The sequence below is a fragment of the Pristiophorus japonicus genome, chromosome 4 (assembly GCF_044704955.1).
Source record: "Pristiophorus japonicus isolate sPriJap1 chromosome 4, sPriJap1.hap1, whole genome shotgun sequence".
NCBI lineage: Eukaryota > Metazoa > Chordata > Chondrichthyes > Pristiophoridae > Pristiophorus > Pristiophorus japonicus.
Genome location: NC_091980.1, coordinates 62,028,938 through 62,039,721, shown reverse-complemented (window position 1 = coordinate 62,039,721; position 10,784 = coordinate 62,028,938). Strand labels below are relative to the sequence as shown.

Genomic DNA, 10,784 nt, shown 5'->3' with positions numbered 1-10,784 from the left:
TTGATCTCTCCTGTAACATCAGCTGTGATATTATAAACAGCGTTATCCTGAAACAGTCCGTTCCTGGTATCATAGAGAGAGCCCCATATGGTTTCAGTATGCATTTCCACACAGCAATGTTTTAACAATAGTATAGGAAATGGCACCCATGAAGAATGGTTACTGGTTCTGATGCACGAAGTGAAAGTGAAAGAATCCTGAATATCCTTTTACGCAATTGAATTACCCACAATTTATCATAATTTATGAATGGACTATTTTGTTTATGGCATAGTTTGTTTCTCTGGGAAGAAAATACCAATCTTATATTTCCTACATATTTATTGATGCTATTTTTAGCGAATATTATGCGTGATTACAAGTGTGAGTGCGCTGTTTGAAGGATTTTCGGAACCCATTGCACCCTACTGGCATTGCAGTAACAATTCACCGTAGCTTTATTTATTATCACTATCAACGACATTCGAGTTTATTGATGCTAATATTGGTTAGTGTGACCACATAGGTCACCCATGGTCTAAACTTTTACTTCATACCTTACCACCGACTCTCCCCGAAAACTATGATCTCCCTACTTGTGTAAATTTCTGTCTCTCCGAATTGCTGGCATCCACCGCCGCTTCTGATTTGGCTGCGCGACTTTATGGATTGCTGGGTCATCTTACCTGCACAGTTGCAGCTTTATCTCATTATTTATTCCACAATCCTAAAATATCTCAATAGATGCGATCCCTTGCAACCCCAGGGCACTGGAACACGATGCAATAACAAAATGAGAGAGCGAGAGACTGGAGCTGCAGTGCTTCACCGTGGGGATACAATACACTCGCTTTCCTAGTGACTTAATGTTCAATGACAACTTTGTGTCTGTGATTGACCCTCGGGACAATTATTTCCCGTCTCGCAGATTTTCCGAGGGAAGATGGAGACATGAGGAGTAGGGGGGGGGGGGGGGAGAGAAAGAGAAAAAAAAGCCTGTGCAGGCGGAGTCTGTGAAAGTGGCGGAGTCTGGAGCTGGGCAGAGCGCCGCTGACTATTGGCGAGAGGCAGAATCCAGAGAGAGAGAGCCGCTAAACGGGGAAGGGAAGCTTTCTTGATTTCGCGTGTGAAGCTGAATCATCCCGAGTCTCCAAGTTGGAGAAGTCAATGTCGACAGGAGGCGGTGTGTGATGTGGGGGAGATGATGTAAGAGCCCCCTCTCTCTCGGAGATGTGACACTGGCAGCTCGGAGCAGCGAGCCACCGGCAGGAACAGCGAGCCCGGGAGAAAGAAGCAACAGTCCGGCTCAGCAAGTGGCACTCGCTCCGCCAACTTGGCCAGCGCCCCCCCTCTCTCTGTGTCTGTGTCTCTCCCTCCAGCGGACCACAGGAGAGCCCCCTCCCCAAACCGGGGAGTGGAGGGGGGTCTGGGCCGCTCCATCCCCCTTTGCAAGCCGCGGGAGGAGGAGGAGGAGAGGACTGGAGGAGGGAAGCCGGGGCTCGCCTCCAGCCGGTGCCCGGGCAGTGCAGTGAGCCAGGGCGGGCCAGGGGAGGGGAGGGGAGGCTGAGCTTTGCGCCCCGGGCTCCAGAGCCGCACAGAAGTTGTGCCTAGGCCGGGGGGCGGGCGATGGCATTGAATGCGAACTGCAGGGCGGCTCCGCTGCCAGCCCGGGACAGCGGCGGGGGCACGGCCGGGGCCGAAGTGGTGGAGCTGAATGTGGGCGGCCAGGTGTACTTCACCCGGCTCGCCACCCTCACCAGCCAGCCCAACTCGGCGCTGGCCAGGATGTTCGGCCACAAGAGGAACTCTGGCGGCCCGGAGCTGGCCCGGGACAACCGCGGGCGCTTCTTCATCGACCGCGACGGCTTCTTGTTCCGTTACATCCTGGATTACCTGCGGGACCGGGCGGTGGTGCTGCCCGAACTCTTCCCGGAGAAGCTGCGGTTGCGGCGGGAGGCCGAGTACTTCCAGCTGCCCGAGCTGGTGCGCATGTTGAGCCCGGAAGAGGGGCAGAGCCCCTGCCTCGACGACCCCTCGCACAGCGACCTGGACGAGCTGTCCCAGGGCAGCGACCTGCCGCGGGCCGGCGGCCAGCCAGCCGAGCGCAGGGCCGGCTTCATCACCCTGGGCTACCGGGGGTCGTGCGTCCTGGGGCGGGACAGCATGCAAGGGGACGCCCGGCTCTTCCGCCGGGTGCCGCGGATCCTGGCGTGTGGGCGCATCGGCCTCCTCAAGGAAGTCTTCGCCGACAACGTGAACGAGAGCAGGGACCCGGACCGCACCCCGGACAGGTACACGTCCCGCTTCTACCTCCGCTACCGGCAGCTCGAGAGAGCCTTCGACACCCTGGCCGAAGCGGGCTTCACTCTGCTGGGCAGCAACTCGTCCCTCACCGGCTCTGTGTGCGGCCAGGCAATTGACGACAGGGCATGGAGCAGCTACACCGAATACCTCTTCTACCGTGAGTACAGCCACATTGCTTCCCCTGTTTGCACCTAGCACACTGCCACACCATTTAGTCAGTCCACGCCCAGCACCCAATACATTCAGTCCCCACCCAGCACCCAATACATTCAGTCCACGCCCAGCGCCCAGCACCCAACACATTCAGTCCACGCCCAGCGCCCAGCACCCAACACATTCAGTCCACGCCCAGCACCCAACACATTCAGTCCACGCCCAGCACCCAACACATTCAGTCCACGCCCAGCACCCAACACATTCAGTCCACGCCCAGCACCCAATCCACGCCCAGCACCCAATCCACGCCCAGCACACAACACATTCAGTCCCCGCCCAACACCCAACACATTCAATCCACGCCCAGCACCCAATCCACGCCCAGCACCCAACACATTCAGTCCACGCCCAGCACCCAACACATTCAGTCCACGCCCAGCACCCAACACATTCAATCCACGCCCAGCACCCAACACATTCAGTCCACGCCCAGCACCCAACACATTCAGTCCACGCCCAGCACCCAACATTCAATCCACGCCCAGCACCCAATCCACGCCCAGCACACAACACATTCAGTCCCCGCCCAACACCCAACACATTCAATCCACGCCCAGCACCCAATCCACGCCCAGCACCCAACACATTCAGTCCACGCCCAGCACCCAACACATTCAGTCCACGCCCAGCACACAACACATTCAGTCCCCGCCCAACACCCAACACATTCAATCCACGCCCAGCACCCAATCCACGCCCAGCACCCAACACATTCAGTCCACGCCCAGCACCCAACACATTCAATCCACGCCCAGCACCCAACACATTCAATCCACGCCCAGCACCCAACACATTCAGTCCACGCCCAGCACCCAACATTCAATCCACGCCCAGCACCCAATCCACGCCCAGCACCCAACACATTCAATCCATGCCCAGCACCCAACACATTCAGTTCACGCCCAGCACCCAACACATTCAATCCACGCCCAGCACCCGACACATTCAGGCCCACATCCGCCATTCCCCACCAACACACCATTCATCACCCAACACGTTACGTCTACACCCACCCACTATACTGAGTCTAGACCCAGCCTTTATCACCCAATATATTCAGTCCACAAGCAGCATTCAACAGTCAGTTTGCACCCGACAACACCGAGCACTGTTGCACTCACGGCACCGACTTGTGCGTGAAAGGCCATCTGGGCAGGGGCGGAGAGAGTGCACAAACTCGGCTACCTCCCACTTGGAGCAACACCAAAGACGCTCTATATTTTGCATTAAATAAGATTTGGTCCTGAACAGGTCTAATTCCGCTGTCATGTGGACAGTAGGTAAAAGTTCGAGCGGCAGTCACACGTGAAACCTGTAGAGGAGTAAGACCAGAATGTACCGTACTTTGCCGATATATATTGCGTGAATATGTTGACTCCCCAGGGGGAGGCGCTCAATTCGCCACAGGGTCTGTGTGTAAGGAGAAGAGGATGCAGCCATTGCAGAGTAGGGCAAGGTTGGTAAGATGCAGTGAGGAGAAGCTCAGTCAGTGAGGGGTTGTAGTTACAGTCCTTCCCCCTGATCAGGAGCAGCTCAGCGCAGTGCGTGCACCGGCTCCGGTACAGCGACTGATTGTAACAAGAACCATTGTGATATTAAGAACTTTTAATGCTGGATTATAAGGTAGAATTCTGACCTTTAGGTTTGCGCTGTGCTCGCCTCACTCTCTGGGGGTGGGAGAAGGTGGGTCATTTCTAACCGGGTTGGAAAGCAGGCTTGTGGAGTAGCCGGTAGCTTCCAACATCAGTAAGCTTTTATCCAGCTTTTATTACATCGACTCCCTCTCCTGTCTCAGGTGCTCCCCTTGGCCGGGGGTGGAGGTCAGAGCCCGAATCGGTGAAACCGATCAATACCTCCGGCCAATAGCAGGAGGCAGTAACGAGCTGTATTTGCTGCTGACAAGCTCTTGCCAAGGTCGGTGCAACACTGCCCGAGGACCGACAGAACCCAAACACAGGATCTGATTCAGTTCCCTAAGGAAAATGGGTTTATTACAATTTGATATGACTTTATAATGAATGGAGTTGTGGGGTAGGCAACTCATTGGGAAGAAAGCGGGTCAGTGAGACCGATTGGAGCAGTCCTCTCGTTTCAATCCACTTGTAAATTTGCAACTTTAAATGAAAGTGGCATCGGCACGGCGTGAGAAAATCAGCGGTCGCAGGGTCCTGGTGCTATCAAATTCCAGACTTGGGGCAGGGACAGAACTCGCTCTTTTTGGGGTTTATGACAAAGCACCATTATGTAAAGTCACTGTAGCGCCTTTGAATCGTACTGTAGTACTGCACCCCTGACAATCTCACTGGCAAACATTTCCTGATCCATGTTTGTTATGGAGGCAGTCAAACATATTTAATTAGTACATTCTCGATATGCAACAACGTTTATTCACAGCACAGTGTAGCTCACAAATGCAACAATGGTCACGGGGAATCTGCAATGAAGGAAAGTAGATAATGACAGGTCATAATGGGGGTGATTTGGCAATTCATCGAGTTTATAAAGTGGAGCGCACACGGTCTGTATTTATTATGTGATACATTTGGTCCTGCATTACTGTATTCTGATTATGCAGTGTTGATGATCCAAGCCACAATAGGAACCATGGGAATACTTGTACTTACTTTGTTTTATGAATGAGGACTTACTAGTGGGGCTGTGAAGATTCTCGGTCCTGCAATAAATTGCCAACTATCCTGTATTATGTAGTAATAGGAGCAATAACTTGTTGCAACTGTGGAGAAGGAGGACTAAAGCACCATCACTGCTGAATACTGGGTAATAAGTGTCCAATTTTTCCTATCTGTGGCAAGCTGCATTAAGGACAATCTAATATTGCTTTCCTCCATGCTCCAAACTTAAAACAATATGTTCTTGCCCTATGATGAGGGCTTCCACCTGGTGTTAGTTTCCATATAGAGCCTCTCAGCCTGAGTTCCCCCATAATACATGGGCGCATGTAAGCATGCCCTGACTCCTCCTGTGAGGACTACACTATTTTTTTTCTTTTTTTGAGTACATCAAATGTAGTGATTGGCTTGAGTTTCTTCGGTCCTTAATGCTGTATATTAAATTAATAGTGGCCTATAGTCATGGCAGAAGTTCTGTTCATCTACTGTACATTGTGGTAAATCTGCAGAACACAGCTACCCATCATTTATTTAAGTAGAACTGGTAATTGAAAGGTCTGATGAGGCTCTCAAGATCAGGGGGGAAAGCCTGGCTCATCTCTACAATTAAGCAAATAATGATGACAATATTTGCTTTTCTATTTCTTCAGTAATGTTTTAATCTTTGTATCACAGTAAGCTTAGTAACTGGTGACCATAATTATTCTTCCAAAATGGTTTTTCAAACCAATAATTGAATCTGTGTTGGTTTAATGTACAAAATATATTTACTATCTTGTGCAATGTTGATAGAACTACATTTATTATTTAAATTATTTAACAAATGATGATCCTGGGCTCTCATTTGAAGGCTAATTAAACGATTCCAAGAGTGACTTCATTGTTCTGTGTCATGTGAGGAGGTATTTACCTTGGATTCTGATATTAAGGACTAGATCTACTCATGACTTTATCTCACCAATGTGATATGCCAGTAGTCCAGCATGCCTTGGACTGTTGCAGCTACTATTTGCCTGGAACCCTCCTCCCACTCTGAACAGTTGTACAGAAAGGAACCAGTTAATTAATTCACTTTGAAAACCCCAGTGTGCACATCAGGAGTCCAGAATAGGAGACATGCTGGATGGTCAGCAAGAAACCACGGTAATCATTAGGTAATACATCTGCAATTTATTGATGGAGCTTATTTTGCAGTGCATTGCAAAATTATTGGGGGTGCAGTTACTCTCTGGCTCCCCTGAGTCAACACTTATCTGTAGTGATAGTTGTGTTTCAAACAATATATAATTAGTTTCCACTGTACGGAGAAGGGCATTGGGGATTATCACATGAGTTCTGGATTGGCAAGATGAATTTATATGTGATAGAAACATAGAAACATAGAACATAGGTGCAGGAGCCATTCGGCCCTTCGAGACTGCACCGCCATTCAATGAGTTCATGGCTGAACATGCAACTTCAGTACTCCATTCCTGCTTTTTCGCCATACCCCTTGATCCCCCTAGTAGTAAGGACTACATCTAACTCCTTTTTGAATATATTTAGTGAATTAGTGATGGAGCATCTAGTGGGACCACGGGGAACAAGGGAGGCATTTCCTCACAGAGACAGTGAGAAAACCTAGGTGACTGTATTGACTGTAGCCTGGGAGCAGATTCTATGTTTGCCTTCCCTGCCAGGCATAGTGAGCAGTATGGGTGTGATCTACACTAGACATTGTGTTGCACAAAATTTTCTTTGCTATATTATTTTACTGCTTAGTGTAACATAGAGTGGTGTATTTTACTACTCTGTGGCTGTTGTGTATGGATAAAGAGTCAGACTGAATACTGAGCTGAAAGTAAAGTGTGACCGTAGTCTTTTGTTGCAGGTCTCCAGAGTGCCTCTCCAACCTGTGAAGCCTCCTTAAATACCTGTACTCCCAAGGGATTATGGGATCCCTTGGGACTCCAGGGGACGAGCCCTTTGGTGGTTGTACAGAGTAAATACAAGTCTACATATATAACAACACTCCTCGCGCCCCCTCCCCCACAAAGTCAATAGTGTAACTATTTACAATGTGAGTCGATCTGGGGCCCTTCTTGCCCTGGTTGATCGTTTTGGTGTGAAAGCTGGTATTGTTGAATGATTTGTGTGGGCCTTCGCTGGGTTGCTGTGCAGCTGTCCTTGCTAGGCTGCCTGGTGTGTTGGACCCTGCAAGGCTGCTGTGGATGATGGGTTCTGCTTCATGTTCAACCGTGGTGCCGGTTGCCACTTGTATGTATGTTGGGAGAATCAAAAAAGGTAGGGTCCAAGGTGGGTTGCTCAGGATAGTCCGTGAATCTGAGTTTGATTTGGTCCAAGTGTTTCCGGTGAATGAGTCCATTTGAAAGTTTGACCTGAAACACCCTGCTCCCCTCTTTGGCCATGACAGTGCCGGGAAGCCACTTGGGACCTTGTCCATAATTTAAAACAAATACAGGATCATTGATTTCAATCTCACGTGACACATTTGTGCTTCATGATATGCATTTTGTTGAAGCCACCTGCTCTCTATCTGTTCATGTAGATCAGGGTGAACTAGCGAGAGCCTTGTCTTAAGTGCTCCTTTCAGGAGCAGTTCAGTAGGTGGGATCCCAGTGAGTGAGTGGGGTCTCATGTGGTAGCTAAGCAGGACTCGGGATAGGTGAGTCTGCAGTGAGCCTTCAGTTACCCTCTTCAAGCCTTGCTTGATGGTTTGCACTGTTCCCTTTGCCTGACCATTGGACGCTGGTTTAAAGGGGGCAGATGTGACATGTTTGATCCCGTTACGGGTCATGAATTCTTTGAACTCAGCACTGGTAAAACATGGCCCGTTGTCGCTCACCAGGACATCGGTTAAGCCATGAGCGGCAAACATGGTCCGCAGGCTTTCAGTAGTGGCAGCGGATGTGCTAGCCGACATTATCTCACATTCAATCCACTTGGAGTACGCGTCTACAACCATAAGGAACATTTTACCCAAGAACGAGCCTGCACAGTCGACGTTTACCCTAGACCACGGTTTGGAGGGCCAAGACCATAAACTTAGCAGCGCCTCCCTGGGTGCATTGCTTAACTGCGAGCATGTATTACATCTGTGAATGCAGGACTCTAAGTTCGCATCGATACCGGGCCACCACGTGTGGGATCTGGCTATCGCTTTCATCATTACGATGCCTGGGTGAGTACTGTGGAGGTCATTGATGAAGGTGTCTCTATCCTTCTTGGGGATCACTACTCGATTGATCCACAGAAGGCAGTCTGCCTGTATAGACATTTCATCTTTGCGCCACTGGAATGGCTTTATCTCTTCCTGCATTTCCACTGGGACACTGGATCAGCTCCTGTGAAGCACACAGCTTTTGACTAGAGATAATAAAGGGTCCTGGCTTGTCCACGTTTTGATCTGCCGGGCAGTGACAGGCGATTCATCACTCTCAAATGCTTCTATAACCATGGCTAGATCTGTGGGCTGCGCCATTTACATCCCCGTGGTGGACAATGGCAGCCTACTGAGAGTATCGGCGCAGTTTTCTGTGCCTGGCCTGTGGCGGATGGCGTAGTTGTATGCGAACAATGTGAGCGTCCATCTCTGGATGCGGGCCGGTGCATTGGTATTTATCGCTTTACTCTTGGAAAACAGGGATATAAGTGGCTTATGGTCAGTTTCCAATTTGAATTTTAGCCCAAACAAGTATTGATGCATTTTCTTTACCCCATAGACACACACTAACGCTTCTTTTTCAATCATGCTGTAGGCTCTCTCAGCCTTAGACAGACTCCTGGATGCATAAGCAACCGGTTGCAGTTTCCCGAAATCAGTAGCTTGTTGCAATACACACCCGACACCATATGACGACACATCACATGCTAGTACCAAATGCTTACATCGATCATACAACACACGCAATTTGTTTGAGCATAACAATTTTAGCGCTTTTACAAAGTCATTTGCTTGGCTTTTGCCCCAAACCCATTCGCTCCCTTTTCGTAGTAAGACATGTCGTGGTTCTAGCAGGGTGCTGAGACCTGGTAAGAAATTACGAAAGTAGTTCAAGAGCCCCAGAAACGACCGCAGCTCCGTCACGTTCTGTGGCCTCGGTGCATTCTCGATTGACTCCGTCTTCGTGTTGGTGGGCCTGATGCTGTCCTCCGCAATCCTCCTTCCCAAGAACTCCACTTCAGGTGCCAGGAAAACGCACTTCGAGCGTTTTAACCTAAGCCCCATGCGGTTAAGTCAACTAAGAACCTCCTCTAGGTTCTGCAGGTGTTCGACTGTGTTCTGACCTGTGACCAAGATGTCGTCCTGGAAGACCACGGTGTGCGGGACCGACTTCAGTAAGCTTTCCATGTTTCTCTGGAATATCGCCGCCGCTGATCGGGTTCCAAACGGGCATCTGTTATAAACAAAAAGACCTTTGTGCGTGTTGATGCAGGTGAGGGCCTTCGATTATTCCTCCAGTTCCTGCGTAATGTGGGCTGAAGTCAGATCCAGCTTCGTTAATGTCTTTCCTCCCGCCAGTTTGCAAAGAGGTTGTCGGCCTTTGGTAGTGGGTATTGGTCCTGCAGGGAGAAACGATTGATATTTACTTTGTAATCGCCACAGATTCTGACGGTGCCGTCTTCCTTGAGGACTGGGACAATAGGACTGGCTCACTCGCTGAACTCGATCGGTGAAATGATGCCCTCTCTTTGCAGCCAGTCTAGCTCGATCTGTACCCTTTCTCTCATCATGTATGGTACTGCTCTCACCTTGTGATGGATGGGTCGTGCCCCCGGAACTAGGTGGATCTGAACTTTTGCTCCTTGGAATTTCCCGATGCCTGGTTCGAACAGCGAAGGAAATTTGTTTAAGACATGGGCACACGAAGTGTGATCGGCGGGCGATAGCGCTCGGACGTCGTCCCAGTTCCAGCGTATCTTTCCCAGTCAGCTCCTGCTGAGCAGCGTAGGACCATCGCCCGGTATCACCCAGAGTGGTAGCTTGTGCACCGCTCCATCGTAGGAGACCTTTATGGTAGCACTGCCCATTACAGGAATCAGTTCTTTAGTGTAAGTTCTTAGTTTCGTGCGAGTTAAGACTGGCCTTGAGCCCTTGTTGCACCACAACCTTTCGAAAGTCTTTTTGCCCGTGATGGACTGGCTCGCACCCGTGTCCAGCTCCATTGACACCGGGAGTCCATTTAGTTCAACATTCAGCATTATCGGGGGACAATTCGTGGTGAATGTGTGCACCCCATGTACCTCTGCCTCCTCTATCTGAGGCTCTGGTTCGTCGTGATCCTCCATCGATCTGTCCTCCGCTGCAACATAGTGGTTTGCAGGTTTAACAGACTTAGCAGCTCGTCTGCACACGTTGGAGGTGTCCCATTGTTCCACAGCCCTTGCAAACGTACTCTTTGAATCGGCATGAATGGAAACGATGATCACTCCCGCAGCGCCAACCAGGTGTTAATGGCCAAGCATTCATCATCCTTGATGGTGGACTCTTGAGTCATCTGCGGACGTGCAGCTGCCGGTATGTGTGACCTGCCCTGTACGTTACGATTCGAAAACAACATCACTTTGTTCATAGTACTTGTAGCAGCACGTGTGTGCTGAGAGATTTGCTTCGTATTGTCACTGGTGGCAATGAACACCTGGGCTATCGCTATG

General features: G+C 50.1%; 1 protein-coding gene across 1 annotated transcript in view; it reads left to right on the top strand.

The window, feature by feature from the left end:
- The first annotated feature begins 1,605 nt into the window (after positions 1–1,605).
- The window catches only part of LOC139262068 (BTB/POZ domain-containing protein KCTD16-like), a 368,918-nt gene continuing 359,739 nt past the window's right edge, over positions 1,606–10,784 (top strand). The window contains exon 1 of the mRNA XM_070877224.1: positions 1,606–2,440. Within this exon, the coding sequence (XP_070733325.1) occupies positions 1,606–2,440 (835 nt within the window). The remainder of the gene's footprint in view (positions 2,441–10,784) is intronic.